Source organism: Erithacus rubecula, assembly GCF_903797595.1.
Source record: "Erithacus rubecula genome assembly, chromosome: 4".
In the NCBI taxonomy this organism is placed as follows: Eukaryota; Metazoa; Chordata; class Aves; order Passeriformes; family Muscicapidae; genus Erithacus; species Erithacus rubecula.
Window position 1 is genome coordinate 21,107,976 of NC_136686.1, and position 20,029 is coordinate 21,128,004.

A 20,029-nucleotide genomic window follows, 5' to 3' on the forward strand; every position below is an offset into this window, starting at 1 on the left:
GAAGTAGCTTAGACTTCAGGTGTGTTTGCTCCTGCTATTTGAAATAAATATTACAGCTTTATTTTTTAGGATGTGGGTACTAATATACTGAATACATACATACTGTCTTAATTTGAGGTTCAGATAATTAATATAATCTATAATTTCTGTAAAAATATTGATGGTGTGACACTTTCACAGTCATGTTTTACAGCCAGACTGACACTATTTTATCAGCTAAAGCAGTGGGCCTACCTTCAACATATCACTGGAAATGCCACTACCATTGACAAAACTACTAAAGATTGTGTTTTTACCTTTGCTCTGCTTTCCCATTTTTTGGTTCCTCTTTACACTTTTATCCTCTTATCTAGCATCCCACTTGAAATGTTAGCATCTATTTTTTTTCTCACACATCAGTTTTCTTCTAGCATCCTCATAACTCTCCAACCTTTCCTGCACATCATTTCCCTTGTGTCAGGACTTCAGTCATGATCTGTGTTTATCCTGAATTCTGAATCCAGATGATGTCACCTACCTGCCTGGCTGGAGGATGTATACTCTAAAGTCTAAGAGGATAAATTATAAATCTACAGTTCCTCTCTGAACAATGCTTAGCCTGACCTGTTTATTTGCAGTCCCTTTCTAGATATATCAGTTTCATGTAACCAAATGAATATGTGTGTCCCTTATTTCTGTCAGTCATACTCTTTACTCACTGCTTTTTTCATCCTGACTGTAATACTTTAGTGCCTCATGCCAGACAGTCTGGTATTGTGTTTGATTTCCTGTAACTCCAGGTAATAACCACAGTTTACACCTTCTCCACCCCTATATTCTCATAGATGACTTTTTTTTCCTGTTTGGACATTATTCACACATATCTAAACCATCCTCATTTTGACTTCAGGTTCTCCCTGTCTGCCCTGCTTGACAGCCACATAGCTTTCCACTCTACAGATACTGAGGAAAATCCCACTAAACTCACATGTTCAGCTTGATGCCTGACAATGTGCCCTTCTTTGCAGCTTCCAACTTTTCCCTTTCAGTACAATTCCTTCCCTTACAGAATGTTCTGACACCTCCTGCCTGCAGGGTCATCCCATCACCACCTGCATCTGCTGACAGTTTGTGTATGTTGTCCACAGATGCTTTATCCTGTACTTTCCTATTTGTGTGGAAAACAGTATACTGAAGCTTAGTTGTTAAATACTCTTTTCCCCAAACCAGCCTTCATAAAACCCACATTTACCATGAGGTACACAAGGGCCTTTCAAGCAAAATTTGTAGTTAAGTGATTTCTAAAAATACCAGATGTTTGTTTGTTTATCTTTTGCTTAGAATTAGAGAAAAAAAAAAAAAAAAGAAAAGGAACACTAGATCTGAAGCTGCATTTTTACTTACAGAGTATAATTGTTTTTCTCCATTATTTTTCCATAATTCCTGCAAAGAATCTTGCATATTCTTGTTTGCATCTTCAATAGACTGGAAGCACTTCTGTGATTTATCATTGTACAAATTCTAGGTAGATGGGGTTCTGAAAGTGGCACCAAGGCCCTGACTTGGTACTAGCTTTAAAGTCAACATATAATGAAGAATTATTTCAAAAGAGTAGCAGTAACACCAGCCTCACATCATTGTTTCCAAATCCTGTTGGTTATGTATTACAGATGACTCTCTCCTAGTAAGTTTGCTTACTTATTACTTTCAGGGTTTCTGTGCTGGGAAAATGGGTTGCAAAAGAGACTGTGGGTATCATGACCTCATCGTTCATATTCAAAAGAAGATCAGCAAGATTACCAAAGTGCATTACTTTGTAAAATTATAACCCCGGGAAGTAATAAGATTCAATTACATTTTTTTGGCAAAGTTCTTTTTAAGAAAGTATCTGTCTCATGGCTGTAGTTTATTCTTTGTCTTGATCATTGGGTAACAGTTCTCATGAGGATTTTTCATCTTCTGAAACCTTGAAAGAGATAAATCCCTCTTTTCCTGTGGTCCACTTCAGTCTTTGCATAAGTGTATTTTCTGAAGTGTTAACTATTAACAGTTGTGCGTTAGAAATCGAAATTCCTTACACATCCTCAGTGCTTTATAATGTTGGAGAATGAATGCAGACTGCACAAGGAGTTTTCTTCCCCTTTGCTCTGCAGAAGATCTGAAATATCACACTGAACAAGAATATTTCACCCATTGGAGCAAACAGATGGATCCTGTGGGCTGAACTTGTCTAAAATGCAAGCTGCAAAGCTGCACAGGGCAACTACCTCTGTGCATTCTTGCACAAAACCCATTGCATCTATTATTATTGGTGGCAAAACCAAATGGCAGATAAGCAGAGGATGATGATATGTATTCTCACTTCAAAACTCAGGAGATTACTACAACAGGTCAAATTCACCCCTACAAACCACAAACAAGAATGAGATAATTTGTAAGTCAATACAGAGACCTGAATTTATATACTGTGTTAGTGTGATCTTTGTAAGTGATTGGTAGAAGACAATGCTGCAGGTATCACAGGTTTATTCTGCAAAATAATTTTAAATCATGATTTAAGATCTTTTCAATATACTTTTGCCATCCCTTTTTTGAGAACATAAATGTCCAGAGTGCTCTTATTTTCTCTTGTGCTTTTATCTATGGTGGTAATAGTACATACTGTTCTAGGAAGGCATAGTTAATACCATGTAGTATATTGGGGCACAATAAGTCAAGTCATCTTATGTTTTACTTTGGAAGATATAGCAAAATACCCCATGTCTATAATGCTGGGTGATAAAATCCCATGGGAGTTGAACAGTGTGGTGTTTCTGCACAGGGTTTTCCTCATGTCAGTATTAAAGGGTATAGGATCTCAAAGGAATTTACAGTTGTTCTTTTAAGTGTTTATGCTGCTTAGCCATTTGGACTGTCCATCATGACTCACTTTGGAGCCTGCTCTGCCTGCCTGTCTTGTATTTCTATATGCAAGGATTTGAGGCTGTCAGAAAGAACATTTCTGTGAGCAACAAGCAGAAATGATGCACTGGACATGGACTTCATGGAGCTTTCAATGTTTTTTAGAAAGGTAAGTGTTAACACTGAATAGATGACGTTAACACCACCACCAAGAAAGAAAAAAAAAAAAAAGAAAAAAAAGAGTTCTGAAAGCTGTATTGACTAAATCTTCTAACAATGCTTGTGATTCTCCTATATCCTGCTCTGTGTTTTTGTATGGATTTTTCATAGCACAGACAGACGCTACCCACAGTGTGATTCAGTGTGATTCAGTGTCTGTTTCTAGCCACGCTCTTGCACGATTTTAACCTGATTTCACGGGAGGGACAGAGAATGAAACACCGTAGCTCGTGGTTGTCAGCAGTGAAAAATAGCCAGGAATCAGACAAACAGCTTCATTGCTGAGATTATTTCCGGGATGAAAACTCGTCCAACAGCTGTTTGCTTTGGCCACTACTCAGGTCCTTTTTTTTTTTTTTTTTTAAACAGAAAAAAAAAAAGAGGTTTTGTTTTTTTTTTTTTTTTTAAGATGTGGGCTGGTTATTTATGTAGCCAGGAAGAGGTCTCTGCTTCCAGTGTTGTGGTCTCTGAGCTGTTTTGACAGTTGGAGTACGGGGAGGTTTCCTCTCTTCTCTCTCTGCTTTTCTACCATCCTTCATTCACTGAATGCACAGACCTGGAATGCTGTAGGAAGAAGAGAAAGCGAATTTATGAGTTCTTTAATCCCAGACAGGCAGCTCTGTGGCAGTTACCTTCAAGAAAAGTTCACGCCCCAGAGGAGCGTTTAGTCTTACAGAGCCACTGACTCACTGAGCAGTGCGTGTGAGTGGCTGCGAGGCACAAGGGGAGAGATGAAGGAAAAATTCTGCTTCCTTGTGAAACTCGTAATATTATTGTTTTAAGGCTTTTTGAAAAGATGACTGCTACTTTTGTTTAAAGCATTTGTTCTGAAACTGCTGAAGCTGGAGTCTACCAGGCTGAGGTCAGGAGCATTTTCTTTGGCAGAAAGAAGCTGCTTTTATAGAAGCCATGCCTGTGCTTGGGGTTGCCTCCAAGCTGAGACAGCCAGCCGTGGGGTCAAAGCCTGTCCACACTGCCCTCCCGATTCCCAACCAGAGGTACTCACCAAAGCCTTTGGAGCTTACAGGGGCAGAGAGCTCCATGCTTTCTTGTCAGCTCACATTAAAGTCAACCTGTGACTTTGGAGAGAGGAAAACGCTTCAAGGAAAAACCCAGGAGATCGAAGATAGCAAGGTTAGTTGTAAACTTTACCTGTGGAACTCATTTCTAAAAAAAAATGTTGATTTGCTTTGAAAAAATCTTTGATACAAACTTTCTGCATGCTGAACTTGGGGGTAAATGAGTAAATAGACTTTTCTGTCATCACTGAACTCCCATAGCAGCCTTGAAAATTTGTTTTGCTCAGTGCTGCTGTCTGAATAAGTATTCTGTTTTTAAATGTTAGTGTTATTCACTTCACAGATTAATTTTGATAAGGATCAGTGGAATCATAAGGAGAGAAAAATCATTCTGGCACCCAGTAAACAGAGCATTAAAAAAAAAAATCTTGGCAGCTTTATGCTATATTATGAAATTTAAAAAGAGATCTCACGCCCACACCTATTCCCACAGGGAGGCTCTTTTAAAATAAAAACATGCAATTGATTTTCTTTTCAATTTTCAAATGATCTGGCTATTCTTGCTGCAGAACTGCTGAACCAGAAAAACAACTTCTCAGTGAAAAGTACTTGTGCTTTTCTCTTCTGCAAAATAGCTTCTTCCTAGCCCCTATCCAGCCCCAATTCATTGTGATTTTTGAAAAAAAAGGATTATCTGAAGTAGGATGCCACAATATTTTTTAGACCGCTTAGGGTTTTTTTGTTTGTTTGTTTGTTTTGTAAGGGGATTAAGTTTGAGTCATAATTAACATTTAAAGAACTTCTGCTTGATTTTCAACTAGGCTTTCTGTTGTAGTTGAAAACATTTTTCATGCTTTGTACACAAGTATTTAGTCCCTTCTTGTCAGCAGCATATATTTCTGTAGGTCTTTCAGTCACTACATTACAGCTGCATGTGTGGTTTACACAGCTTCAGCAAGCTGTGAGGCTACTTCCTCTTGCTCTTCTAGGACTCTTGGTTTGTGGAACTGATTACCACACTGGAATTAAACATATATTTTTATTTGTATCTTAGTTTGAAAGCACTTAAATATCATTAGAGCTGTTAGAGTGGCAAGATGCACATAATATATGGACTTGTTTTTTCTTTGTTTTTGGTTGGTGGGTTAATTCAGTTTGAGTGAAGAAAGTTGGTTTTGTGGTTAAAGCATAGGGTCGGGATTCTAAACATTTGGTTTCTTTTTCAAACCTTGCCACTTATTTACACATGAGATTTTAGTCATGCCACTTAACTTTTCCCTTGGAGTTTTCTGTGTCACATCTCCCTGTCTCCCAGAGATGATGCATTTGGTGGTGTCAGATAGCCTATACAGTAATGTAAAAAGAGTAGAAAACTGTTTATGTCTTGATTACAAGTGATGAACAGCCCATTTCTATAACATGAGTACAAAGATAATATAAATTTGAAGGTAATAGGTTTTCAACACAGTGCAATTCCTGCTTGTTTACTTCTTTTTAATAGAAAATATTCTTTGTTTGTTTTTTAATGGTGTTGCTTAATGGATATTCCATGAAAAGTAAATTAGATTTGCAAATACTATTTTCCATTAAAAAGCAGAAGGTTACATTGGCTGCTTAGAAGTGTTTCTTGTTTACTTATAAGAGTGTGGGGAAAGATATAAAGCATTTTGCCTTCAGCATTTAAACCACTTGGGACCTATTAGTAATAAGTGTGATACCAACTGGGAGACGCAGCCTTCCAAGGCATCTGGTCCTGAACTCTGCTGAACTTCTAGTGAGTAAAGTAACAACTTGGATGGACACAAACTGTGGTACCAATTGGCATTTTCATTGGTTTGACAATAGCTGTCATCTCAGTGACTGTGTTTCTAAAGAACAAAAAGCAAACCAACTTCCCAAAAACAACCTACCAGCCTTCTCTATGTGTGTTCTCAAGGGAGGCTGCTGAGCAGTTTTAAAAGATGTTCCATAAAGAGTAAGGCCAGGCTGTGCACATGATGGTCTGAAAACTTCCCCCAGCCACCTGGATTCATAGAAGTGCTGAACATTCAAAAAGTTGCTAATTTCTGAAGCCTTTCTGCATTAGCCCCTCTTAAGTCTGACATTCCCAGTAATGCTTAGTGGCAGCCCTTTACTCAGTCCTGGCAGATTTTTTGAAAGATTCTCTTTTTATTCACCTTTTAAACAGTTTCCTGAAATCTTTTTGCTAAAGGGATTTGGACTGTAAGGTGGATGGGTATTTATGAAGATGACATTATTTTAATGCTCTCCTTACCAGTAAGCTTCAAAGGATCAGCCTAAAAGTATTAATGCTGTTTTCTCCATCAGGGATGGAGATCCACACTACCTGGGTAGCCTCAGAAATATGTGTAGGTTATTTAAAGAGGAGTTCTAAGCACAGATCTGATGGAACTGTTGGAGTTAATGTCTCTTTAGGTTTGCTGAACAGATGCAAGTTCTTCACTACAGGTTGTGTCATCCTGAAGCTTGACCATTTGTGAGTGCTGATTCCAGCAGATCTTTTGTTAGCAAACACATTAATCCATGTGATATCTCTGTGTGACTGTTGTATGCAATGCTGTACACTGGGACTCTGTAGCAATAAAAATGGTCAGATAAAAAGTTTTTCAATCAAAATGTAGTGATCACCTAGTCGGACTTTCCAACTCAGAGTAAAATCTAACATATTTCTTGTATGCTTATGTTATATATATCATTGCATATGAGGCAGCACTGATTTTAGAGGAAAAAATATGGAATCTCTATTTGCAAAAGACAATGGAACACATGAATTCATCATCTAGTTAACTTTGGCTCTTGTCTGCTGAAAACAGTGCATTTTACATTGCTTGCTTTTTTGGTGTTTAACATTTGCTGCACTGTGGATTACAAATTTTCTCATCCTGACTGCAAGGCACTTAGACTGACATGTGACATATCCTGTTGCTATTTATTAAATGCTAATAATTCTAAAATAAAATTGGGTTATGTCTGTCATTAAAGTAGGTCATTGCCATCCAGCTGTTTCCTCTATGAACTTCACTCTCACCAAACCTGATTGTTTGAGACTTTTGTCTCTTCTGTTGGCTTTCTCACAAGGCCAAGGCTGGTAGGGGATACAGTGGCAAATATCAGTTCTCTTTTCCCTTGCTGTTTCTTTCATTTCACACCATTTTGTTGTGCTTGCACATGCAGTCTTGGTTGTTTTCTTTTTTGTGGAGATGATGAAGTTTGAGGTTTAATAAAAGTGATATTGTCATAAAAACTGTGGTAGAAAAAGTTTGAGGTGTTTACCTTTTTTCTTAATTGTATAAAACTTAGTAAAGCTTATGAAAGCAAATAATAAGTTGCTAATGATTTAAATTATTCTGTGTGCAGTTTATTCAAATGCACTTTGGTTCATGATTTTCATAATTTGTGCTTTGGTGCCTAAGTCTCATACAACAAGTCCATCTGCTTTCTTGCTAAACCCACTAATGTTTAGGCTGACTGCATGAGCACTTTATGATGTGAATAGTCATGCAAAATATTTCAACACAAGTATTCAGAGCACATTCTTTTTCCCTGAGTATCATATAGACAAAAGTTTATTCCTATATATGTACACAGGAACAGAATCCAGCTGCTGGATTCATGAGGTGAAATGCTGGCTGTCTTTGAAGCAGATGGAGTTTTTCTGTTCAGCTGGACCATAGAGTGTTTTTATGCAAAACCATGTCTGTAAACACTGCTATATTTTCAAATATTTTTCTAATATAGTGGGTATAGTATTATTTATAATGCTTGAAAAATAAATCATCAGATGATGATAGGCTGCATTTTGATATTGTTCTAGTTATAGAATGAGCCACTAAACAATAACAAAGTGAAAAAAAAATCCATTGATATTGTAGAAAGGTAAATTAAACAATTAATTGAAATGATACAAACGAAGAAAGAAATTATTTGCAAAACCAGCTTTCTTGGTCACTAAATAATTACTCTGGACTATATTATTTTAAGGGTGGATGTTGGGAGGCTGGGGCCAGACTGTTCAGTTGTGCCTAGAAACAGGGCACCAAAGGGCACAAACAGAAGCACAGGAATTTCGGTTGAATTTCAGGGAAAAATTCTTTATTTTGGGGGTGACAGAGCACTGGAACAGGATATCCAGAGAAATTGGGGAGTCTTCCTCTCTGGAGACATTCAAAACCTATCTAGATGCAATCCTGTGCAACCTGTTCGAGGTGTTTAGTAGGGAGGGGACAAAAGATCTCCAGCGAGTCTGTAAAATTGATCTGTAGCAAAATGCCAATGGCAATAGTGTTTTACTCCAAGTCACCTGAAAGCATGACTGACTGCAGCTACTCTCACCCATTTGATGGTGTAGTCACAAGGGCATTGCCAGGAATCCTCTCTAGCACAAAGCTGTGCAGCTACCAGGAGTCAGCAACCCCTGCTAGGCACACTGGTCTTCTGGTCCAGCTCCTTGCAGTGAGAGCACTGCTTTATGCTCCCAAAGTTTTCCTCCTATCACTAGACTTCCTTCTTTCAAGAACCCTGTACCATCATTTATGCTTGCAAAGGGAATTTTCTCTGAGATTAATCTGATATATTAATTGTAGTGTTTTGGTTGTATGACTTGGATGATAAGATTTTAGCCTTCTTTCCTGATTCAATTAATTCCTTTACTGTTGTATTATTTTATTTCTTTTAGGTTTTTTTGTTCTCAGTTTCTCTTTGTTCATGCTATCTCTCTGTGGCTGTCTGCTTTATCTACTTCTTTCTTCCTGTTGGCAGACATCTTTACAGGCTACTGAATATGAATTATTTTTCTCTGTATCCCCTAATCAAGTCTTCTTGTCTTGCCTGCAGCATTTTTCATATCACTATTCGTTATCAGAAAGTGCTAGTCAGCCTCCACAGCTGATCCAGTACACATATGTAAACCCAAACCTTTTCTAGATACCTTGTTTTAGGGGGCTTGTAGTAAGCTTCTAGTAGTATGGAGATACTGGTATCCAGAGGATGAATAGGCAGTTGTTTATGATCTCTCTTACAGGGTTCAGCCCCACTAAGTACATTAAACAATTCCATTGTTATACAGGGAGATCTTAGGGGGCTCATGACATTGATCTTCTCCAAGGCCTTCCAGAAGAAACGAAAAAGAGTTTCTTTCCACACTTATGTGTCCACCTGAGTGAAGAGACACAACTAACTTCTCTAGAGCACAGAAATCTGAACAATTAAGCTGGGAAAGCAGTTCCCAGTAAATCATCAGGACAGAGCAGAACAGATTGTGCAATCTGGGGAGCATGCCCAACAGAGAATGGGATCCAAAACACTTAGTTGTACCAAGTGGATGTTGTTAAAATAATCTAAAATGAATGTCAGTGTCAAAAAACCAAGCTAAAATCTTTGATCTGATTAGGCAAAAGCGTGTTCTGTAGCTGTTAAAGTCACTCTTAAGGTACATTTCATTTGGCATCATACCATTGCATCTCAGTTTTATTCTGAGGCCTTCTGGTATCATTCAGCCAGCCCCTTTGCACTAGGTCATTAAGACGTGCATGGAAACCTTTCATTTTTCCTTCATCAATTTTAAGTAGTTTGTAAGTGATGTGGTAAATCCTGCCTGTCACAAGACACCAAACTGGGAAAACAGCTAGGCTCTTTTATAAAGACAGATCTCAAGACAAATATTTTTGTTTTCCATACATGGGTGGAGCTCCTGGTCACGTCAACGGGAGTGCTGTGCACATTGGAATACCAGATGTGTGCCATAAATGACTTCCATATCTCTGTCTTTCCTCAGCTAACCCTTCTGCACCACTTAGGTTTCATGTGACCCTTTCCCACCATTCCCCAAATCTCTCCAAAGCAAGGCATCTGTTGCAATCACAGATCTCTTTGACTTTTCAATTTCTTGGATACGTCTTTGTCAGGTCTCTGAGGGCCAAGCCCCACTGAGTTTCCTGATGCACTGAATCTAGGGAACAAAAATAAATTAGTTTCTTTCCCCATTTTGTCATGCCCTTCCTTTTCTCAGCACTAGTGCCCTGGAGGTATCTGCCTTGTGGGTTGGCAAGAGAAGAGGCTGCTCATTGTGCCGAGTGCTTCATTTGCAGCACCAGAGCCAAGGCAGCAGAAAGGGCAGCAGAAGCAGCCAGAATCCGCCTATCTTCTCCCCATGGTGACCACTAGTGATGGGAAGCCAGCAGTGTTCCAAAAGCATTCAACTAGCTGCCAGAAATTTCAGTCAGCACTCTGGACACCTGGGACTATGTGTGTTTAAAATTCACACAGCCCCAGTGAAGCCAGGACAGCTGGCAGGAGTTCAGATTGTCAGCAATTTCAGCTTCTTGTCTAGTGCTCTGAATTATTTCTTTATCAAACAGATAACAGTGTCTTTAATGTGCTTTATGTATCCAGTACCATCTGTCTACGCTATATTATAACTGATTTAAGAGCTTCATTCTGTATGAGCTTGGAGTAAATTTCACTGTTACACGTTTATTGTCTAATCATCCGTGTCAAGCACATTTTCATAGAGTTGAGATAAATATAAAGTAACAAGATGTCAACTCCTAAATCTTTTCTATTTGTGAACAAATTACATTGAATGTAGATTGAATTATGTTTCTTACTTGTAATTTGTAATTGGGATCATGTATAGGAGAGTATTTGCCAACCTGAGCTTAAGACTTCTGTCTAAATTTCTACTTCTTTCATATAATTTCTCTTACAAAGTAAGAGCATAGAATTCAACTTATTCCATATTAATTGATGCATTGTGAGCTAGTATTATACATCATCAGAAAACAATCCCACTCTTTCATATTGCATTTGTGCCTGCTTGGGGTTTTTCTGACCAAACAACCATTCAGTAAGAAATCTTTTCCTCAAAAATGGGAGTGTATCTGCAGGATGATGCACTGTGAGTGCACCAGCAGAACTGAAGCAACCCAGCAACATTTGGTTGGTGCAACACTTGCAGCCCCCTGGGATAATCCATTCTTCATAACAACAAACGGAGATAAGTGGTCTCCATCTTCAGACAAAAATGTGGGCTTATATTGTACCTCAGGATGTTTTAGTTAGGCTTTAATAAAACTTCCCAGCCGTAACAGTAGTCAAATAGAGAAACTTTGCCTGTGGAAAATATAGTATCTCTGGACACCCCAATGTGTATAGTTGCCAGTCATAGTATTATTGGCAGTGATCTTTTGTTGTGCAAAGGAATGAGTGACAGCCGTGGTGGTCTTCTCCTTCTCTTTTGTCATTTCTTGATTCAGCTGCCTTCAGGCACATTGAAATGAAACCATGCTTCCCTGAGAACCTGAGCTTGACAGCACCATGGCCCACAATGATATAGATGTGTAAGAACTCACTTTGGAGACAGATTCACTTCCTTGGAAGAAGTGCCATTGGCAGTATGGGTGTTTCCAGAGGCATTGCACTGAAATATCACAGTTCCTGTTAACTTTCCCAAAAGCACTGGTAGGGTGCTCTTGAAGCCCAGAAAGCCCAAGCAAGCTAGTGGCTTGCTTGGAAACACTTATTTCCCTGGTTTATCCATACTGGAGTGTCCTCATGCCTCAAGAGCCTGTGAGACAATGGAGGGATCTTGGAGACTCAATTCTTTATAACAAGGAACATAAAAGCCCTATGAACATAAAAATCCTTGATTTAAAATCCCTTCAGGAGCATGCAATGATTATTTCTTCCAGCTGCATTTTATAGGGGGTCCCTAGAAGACAGGAGCATCCCAAAGTACCCATCAGAGTGAGGGGTTTGTTAATGAGTTTATTGAGGGGTTTACTAAGATTAGGGAGTTTGGTTGCACTGAAAAACATTTCTTCTCTCAAATAAAAATAATGTTATTTCTGTGGATTTTTCTGTTTATTTCAACCACACTTTGATCCTAGATATTTTTACTAGATTGATGTCCTACTATGACAGGTAGTGTACATGTGTGCAAAAGTCAGTCCAGCCCTGTAGAACATATGGCTGCATTACACGGACTGTGGGAGAAAGGGAAAAACATAAAGCCCATAGTGCAGAGGGAAGGCAGAGATTAAAGGGAAAATGGATGATTTTCCCACACTCAGGCTGGGACTCTGTGGCAGGACTAGGAATTTCAAGTCATATATATCTCAAGTCCCAATCTCCACATCATAACCACAAGCCTATCCTTTGTCTTTTAAGGGATCAGTTAAGAATGAAACATCCAAATAATGAGTTACTTTTCCTGCTTGCCTCATAAGGACAGTTTGACTTTGTCATCATTTTTATGTCCATAGCTAGCTAAGTGTGGGCCCAGCTCTGAGCTGGAGGTGGAATTTTACTCCAGGAGACATATTCTCTTGATTTTGATATATCCAACCAGCACTGACTAGCACAATTTATTAAAGATGCAGAATATTTTGTGCCCTTTGTGAGGCAGTATAACACTCATCAATGGTCCTGTGTGTAATGCTGTTGATAGGCTGTTGACTTGTTAAATATGATGTGGAAAATCTAAGTATTTGTGAAGCAGGCCTGTTTTGAAGAAAAATGGCTTTTCTGGGTACTAATTTGTGCCTTTGAGTACACTGCCTAGCTTCTTTGTAGCAAAAACTTGTATTTAGTAAATACTAATGGTGTGAATTACAAATGAGAACTGCTAATTTTTTTGTCTAACTGTTCATTTTGGTCTAGGTCCACTGCCTCTTTTTCCCTACTATACTGGGCTATTTTTTGAGTCACACAGTTTTCCTTGCACTTACATACAGGGCATGCAAAGAGCAGTTCATTTAAATCAGCTCTCTGTTTCACTCTGACCTGATTCACAGGATGTGGTCTTGGAGGAAGCCCATGCCTTAACAATAGCCTTTTGACAAGTGAGGGTGTTTGGGGATTAAGCTGGAAGAGGAGGAAGCATATATCTATTCTCAAACCTAGTAGTGGACTATTTTGTGCGAATCTTCACTTGCCCATGATGTTTTTAAGGTCACAAACCTTCCTTTTTGTTTTTGCTGGCAGGAGGATGTTGGCTGAAAGACAGCATAACTTCTTTAAAACTCAGAAAAGGAATGCAGAGTGTTTTGTCTGGTAAATGTGAAGGGATAATTCCCTCATGTAAGATGTGCAGATTTCTGATGGCTCTTGTGTAAGTTCTGTGTAAACCAAGCTGAAAGAACTTGGAAAATAAGCAAATCGAAGGGAAGCATAATTTTGAAGTGGTTAGAGCTGGATCATAATATTTCTGGATATATAAACTGAGAAGGTGCCAGCCACTAAATGTACTAACTCTGCATAAAACATGAGAGAATTTGACCAAGTATAATATTAGTATTGTCCTAACCTACTTTCAGCATGGCATTTGGTCTGACTTATCTTTTTTGTTATATTTATTCCTTATAAACCCTTTGCTGCTCTGCCCTTCTGAACTTAATTCAGCAGAAAGCATTTCATCCTTCAATATATCTCTCAACAGTTCATCAAAATATTTTTTTCAGGTGAAACTCTCAAATTGCAGCAAATTTGAAAACAAATTGGAGCAAAAATAGCTGTTGAGCTCTCTCTTGTGTTTTCCATTTCGAATTATCTCTCTGTGACAGTTTTAACACCTGGCTTTGTATCTTGTTGGTGTTGTGTTAAGCTCCAAAATGTTTGGCAGTGAAAACTTCCTGTTGTGCATCTGGATTTAAATTACAGGGCATGAGTAGAACCATCACAGCTTAGTAATGACATGGCCATGCACAGAAAGATGATTTCCCAGCAAGTGCTGTAAAATATTTGAACACTTTCATTAATCAGTGCATGGCTCATATGTGATTTAGGGGTGAGTAAGACATAAGTCAGGGTGCAGGATTTTTACTCACCACTACAACAATGAGATTTCCTGGCAACACATCTATGCAGTAAACAAGTTAGGTTTTTTTTTTTTGAGTGTTTTTGTTTTGGTTTGGTTTTTGTTTTTCAGGCTCTTTTTTTGTAAGCTGTCTCTGTAGTGGAAATAAATAGGCATTAAATAAGAATGTGAAATAACAAATAAAAGTTCAAAAGGAGTTTAGAAATTTCCTCAGCTGAGCAGTCTGCCTGCTTTCGTCATTGCTGGCCAGCTCACCAGCCATAGAGTGCTGGAAGAAAGAGCTGAAGGAATCTGTTTCTCATGAAGGAGCAGCACAAATCTGAAAACTTGAGAGCTGCAGGTTCAGATTTTCTTTTGAAATGCTTCTGAGAGGGAGTAAGGCTGAGCAACTCACATGGGAATACAAAATCCAGTTTTTCATTTCTGGTTACTATCAAGTACCTCCTTGAAATCAGCTCATATGTGAAATGGTAATAATGAATGGATTTTTAGAGTGCAGTTGTTTCTTGGCTAACTCTTAAATTATTATTATTTTTTAAATACTGAAGAAATAATCAGATTAGCTACTTTTAAAAGCGTTACTGAAGTCACTTTTATTATCATCATTTTTTTCCCCTTTTTTTTACCTAATCTCTTATTGATGTTTTCAGCTTCCTGTCTGTCAGGCTAATAATGCATCCATCCTTTTTTCCTGCTTGTAATAAGAAGACAGAGGTAGAAGGGATTTTATATACAACATGCATTTTTTTCTTGTATAACCTTGTGATTCTGACAAAAATAAGGAGAGAATAATAGCATCTTTGCTGTTTCCTTTACCTTGCTGCAGTATCATTCTGAAGACTGGTATGGTTCTGTATTATTAGCTGAAACCTAAGAAATAGGTTGCTCCACAAAGAAACTATTGTAATGATTGACAGTCAAGTACTCTGTTTATAGGTGATGCTATTCTCCAGATGTTTGTGGGGGGGTTAATACAGTCTAATTTGCAGAACTTTCACACCCAGACTTCTCCTATGCAAGAACAAGGTTTCTCCAGCTGGGTGTTGGGAATGGGTTGGTGTTTGTGTTACTGATGAGCAAGAGCAAAGTAACCCTCCCCATCTGTGACAGCTATGTCAGTCACAGCCTTAAAGGGTTTTGGTTTATAAGATAAGCTATTAGCACAAGGGAGTGGGGAATAAAAGAAAAATGTGTGGAAATGAAAACAAGGCTTTCTTCCCAGGGCCCCACCAAGTCAGTGCAGGATTTTTTCTGAGTTATTCAGCCTTATTTGTGGACATGATACAGAGATGTAGAGTACTGAGGAGACCTGATTAAGAAAAGTTTCAGAAAAGGGAGCATGCAAATCTCAACATACTGAGTACAAGTGTGTTGAACTGAATAATGTCATTAGAAAAATTATTTAAGGGTAATTTGGCAAAAGAAAAGTAATATTATACAGGAGATTCTGATCAGCAAAATACGTAGACCTCCTAAAAGCAAGGGGATTATGGAAATATTTGCATCTATGGAAAATGTTATCCCTTTTTTCCTGGACAATTGATAGGCTAGTTTATTTAAGCCAAGTTGCCAGATTTCATTTTTAAATACTTATATAAATGCCAGCAAAGACAGAGTCACATTTCAGTCTAAGGGACAAAACTTCACTTCCTGTAAAAATTTTATTTTGTATGAAAATAAAGTCAGTATTTTCAAAAATAATTTTCACTCAGATGTATATTTGTCTTTAAAGGTCTCAGCAGCCTTTATACAGAGTAATGCAATTCACGACACCATTTCAATAAAAACAAGTTATTTTATCCTACTTAATTAGAGAGAAATATTATGTATCTTCATCAAGCCATTAATCAGTGTCATATCCAAGTATTGGTCTTTTGGAAGATGTAGGTGAATATTGGTTCCTGCCATCTTGTAAGCCTGTGCTTGTAATTTAGTCTATTTCTCATAAAATTCTGCATGGATGCAGTAGCTAACCTGAACTGAAGGTTGAGTAGAGGCTTTTTACAATGTATGAATACTGCCACCATTTCAAAGCAAATAAATATTTCAGATAATTTTGAAAAAGGCTGGGGTATTACTTCACATAGATTCACTATGAGGCAAAGTGTAATTTATTGGTAGTTCCTGAGCTGCTTGGTAATATTAATGTGGATTTATCACTAGCTGTGTGAATATATAGCTTTTTTTTATTTTCTTTTTAATTTTTTTTTTTTTAATGCTGAAATATTTTAGAAGAAATATTCAAGTCGAGCCTTAGATACAAAAATAAGAAATTCCAAGTGCAACAGAACTTTTCTACAACTACCTTTAGTTTCCTTTTCATTTTGGAATGATGATATTTAAACTAATATTTGATACAATTCCGATTGGATACTAATGGATTGTGTAAGGCAACATTAGTATACAATGCTTTTTCTTTGATATCAGCACACTGTCTTCCTTTGAGTGCAATTTGAGTGTTTTGCCCTTAACAGTGAGACTCTTTAGAACAGCTATTTAACTAATAATTTTTGTGCTCATATGATTAATTTTGTTCTGCAGCTGCTTTCAGGATACTTTCAAATGTGTTTCAGTGTGACAAGCATTGATTTGCCCCAACATTTTTCGAGTAGCAGGATACAGTTGGATATGATTCCAAGTCCAGCAATTCATGAATAGATTAGTACAATTCTTCTGAAGCCACCATGAGGTTCAATTTTTTAGCACAGAGATAATAAATGCCTTAGCATTTTGGCACCAGTAGTGAATCCTACGTAGAGTGAAACCACTATGCATATTTATTCTGTGGTTCATATTAAATGCAGAAGTGGATATGTGTGCTCATATATAGATATCTGTTAACATTTATCTATATCTTTACAGAAGTTTAAAATGCAGTCAATAAATTTGTTAACTTATTGGGAGTCAGTTTCCAAACAGATTAGATTCTCTTACCTTATATTTGTATGCTTCTGCAGCTCTCTCCTTTCACCATGTCTGTGATGTCTTATAGAAAGATGTCCATTGTTTGCTCCATCACTTTACATACTTCATTCTAGATACATGACAAAATAATCCTTCTGAAATCAGAACTGCTGTGTTCTTTAAATCAATGGGAGTTTTTCTGTTTGCTCACTGGAGTAAGAACATAATCCTATTTCATTGTGGTTAGACAATTTATGACCTCTTACATTTTCACAAGGTAAGATTTTCAAGCCATGCTTTTGTGTCTCATTTTTGGGAATGTTGGGCTGTGTTTGTATCCTGTGATTTTTTATGTCAGCTGACAGGTGTTTTCTGAGATTTTTATTCTGGGAAATTATGCATTTAAAGAGAGAGAGAAAAAAAACCAAAATTCTACTTCTTTATGCACTGAAAACATTCAGGATGAATTGTTTTATGAAAGCTGGGCTTGCTACAAAAAGAAATAAAACTGTACTATTTTTTAAAATTCTATCTCTTTAGATGACATATGGAATTTAGTCAATTAAAAATTCCCAAATATTTAGGTTATCCTTGTTGCTGAAGAATTTGGACATTTAGATGGACATTTGGACATTTCTTATACATGATACCCTGCTGTGTTTTTGGGCAAAAATTTAAGAACTATGATTGGCATGTCACTGCCTTTATTTCCTTGTATGGTACAGTATGCAGTTCATGTCCATTTTATGCACTGTATAGCCAAACTGGAGTATGCAGAAACAGTATAAGGAAAGGGTAATCAATCTGACTGTGTGAAAACTCTGAGGAAATACTGATAAATAAAACAGCTCATAAATTCTGCAGAGAGAATTGTTCACATTCATGGCTTTAAAGATTAAAATTGAGGCTCCTTCTGCCCCACCCATAAATTACTTTTGGCAGTAGAAATGTGGTCAGTAAAAATCTACTCACAATCTTTACTGCCAATCCATGTCAGCTCTCTCTGTCTTATTCAATGTACCAAAAGAGTCCAGTCTATTTGGATCATTGTCCTAAAATACTGTATTTCTTTAAGGAAATCTTTCTTTCCAAGTTCAGTAATAGTAGGTCCCGATTGCTGAATGCTGCTGTTAAGTCAGGACCAAGTGTATGTGATTAATGGTCAGTATGAATAGAATATGTGGAGCACAGGTGAGAGGCTCTTTAGGATTGCTTTCTCCTGCCTGCAAATAACTTGGGACAAATGGAAATATTAGAAAATTCAAGAGAGTCCTAGATCTTTTCTACTGCATCATAGTCAGAATCAACAAAGAGTGGGGAGCATGGAACAAAAATTATTTGAAGAATAGTTGTTAATTCTGTCTTGTAATTATTGTATTTATTGAGAATTAGAACCCTTTTAATTGTATTTGTCAGTTTAGGAATGGATGGAGGTGCTGCTGAAAACTGAGAACTGAGAACAAATACCTGAGAGGAGGCTGTAGCCAAATGGGAGTCAGCATCTTCTCCCAGGCAACCAGCAACAGGACAAGAGGACAGAGTCTCAAGCTGCACCAGGGGAAGTTCAGGATAGACATCAGGAAATATTTCTCCAGTGAAAGGATGCTTAAACAGTGTAGATGGTGAATTTACTGTCCCTGGAAGTGTTCAAGAAACAACCCAGTGTGGCATTTACTGATATAGAGTAGTTGATATGGAGGTGTTTGGTCAAAGGTTGGATTCAATGACCATGGAGATCTTCTCCAACCCTAATGATCCTGTGATTCTATGAGGCTCCAGTCAGAGTGGAATTCATCTTACGTCATTAAAGCCAGTTAAAAGGTTGACATCTAGTCTGAGCTCCTACTCTATCCAGATGGTAGAGATAAATATTTCTTGAGGGCAACTCCTTAATTTTTTCTGAGTTGCTTATGTAAATGTAGAATGACTCACCCTCTGGCAATATATGCATATATTGCTTAATTAAGGGGAGATGAACCACCTAATTTAAGTTAAACACTTGATTTTCAGTGTCTGAAATTAGCTGAGATGAATCTTACCTGTAGTACAGAACTTCTATTTGTGAAGTTCTTTTCAGGTACTTGCTGCTAAAGTTATCATTATTACAACAGATTGTACAATTGTGTTTCAAAGTGCATAATTTAAATCTTTGGAGGCCACTTTGCAAGCTAGTGTAGACATAGACCTCATAAGGGGGATGAATCTGGGCATGCTTTTATGAGAGGGATATCCTCTTTTGGAATCTTAAAACAGATTAGGGATATGAAGATAAGGATAATCCCTGAGAAGTGGTGAAGTAATAGGCAAGCAAAAATAATATTCAAAATGAGCCATTGCATGGGAGATGGAGACCACTCTGTAAAGAAGACAGGTTTCATTTTGATAAATTCTCATGGCTTTCTGCTTAATGCTGCAGAGATTGTAGAGACAATGAAATGGGTCATTACCTAGAAATACTATAATGAATTAGTTTACTGAATGTATGGCAGCACAACTGTGTATACAAACACATGAGTATTATGTGTGCACAGACAAGGAGAAATATTTAGTGAGTTGGTGGGGAATTAACTTGCACATTTGGATGTACACATGGGTGTACTTGCACAAATCTTGAAAGTTCTCTACTGTCTCTGCAGAATCTCATGCAAATACACACAGCACTTGCATTCATCTGCCAGCATTAGATTCCCTCCTTCACTTGCTGTCACAGTCTTTCTGAGAAGAGTGGCATTAATCTAGAAGTTACTCATATACTAAAAGAGACAGAATCTGAAGGCAAGTATTTCAGCCAGTATAAAAATGGGATGTTCATTAATATGTTCTCAGCCTTGCAGAGCATTGCATACAACATTTTAGGAAAGTTTTTCTTGAGAATTGCCACCTCCCTCATGTGAATTATATTTTTTCTTGTTAGGAATTGAATGACATTGCTGTAACTGCTACAGCCATTGCTTATTGCAAAGGATATCATTAAGGAATTGTGGTTTCTGCTTAACAACTCGAAATGAGCAGGAAGGCTTATAGTAAGTGACAGGGCTGCATGCAGGCTTAATCAGGTTGGATGTGTGCTCTGCAAAGGGTGCTGCTCGTTGGCTGCAGTTGCTGTAATCTCTGGTAAACCCCTCAAGAGCTGTAAGCTACTTTGCTTGGCAGACTCATGAAGTAGAGATGT

General features: G+C 37.7%; 1 protein-coding gene across 6 annotated transcripts in view; it reads left to right on the forward strand.

The window, feature by feature from the left end:
- NAV3 (neuron navigator 3) overlaps positions 1 to 20,029 on the forward strand; it is a 502,425-nt gene that overhangs the window by 248,770 nt on the left and 233,626 nt on the right. For 2 of the 6 annotated variants that reach the window (XM_079304163.1, XM_079304166.1), the window contains exon 1: positions 3,485 to 4,233. The exons of 1 other annotated variant lie outside the window; for it this stretch is intronic. In XM_079304163.1, coding sequence (XP_079160289.1) covers positions 4,009 to 4,233 — 225 coding nt within the window. In that variant the 5' untranslated portion in view covers positions 3,485 to 4,008. Of the gene's footprint in view, positions 1 to 3,478; positions 4,234 to 20,029 lie in introns of those variants that run through there. 3 more of the 6 variants (XM_079304162.1, XM_079304161.1, XM_079304165.1) reach the window with 3 other exon arrangements.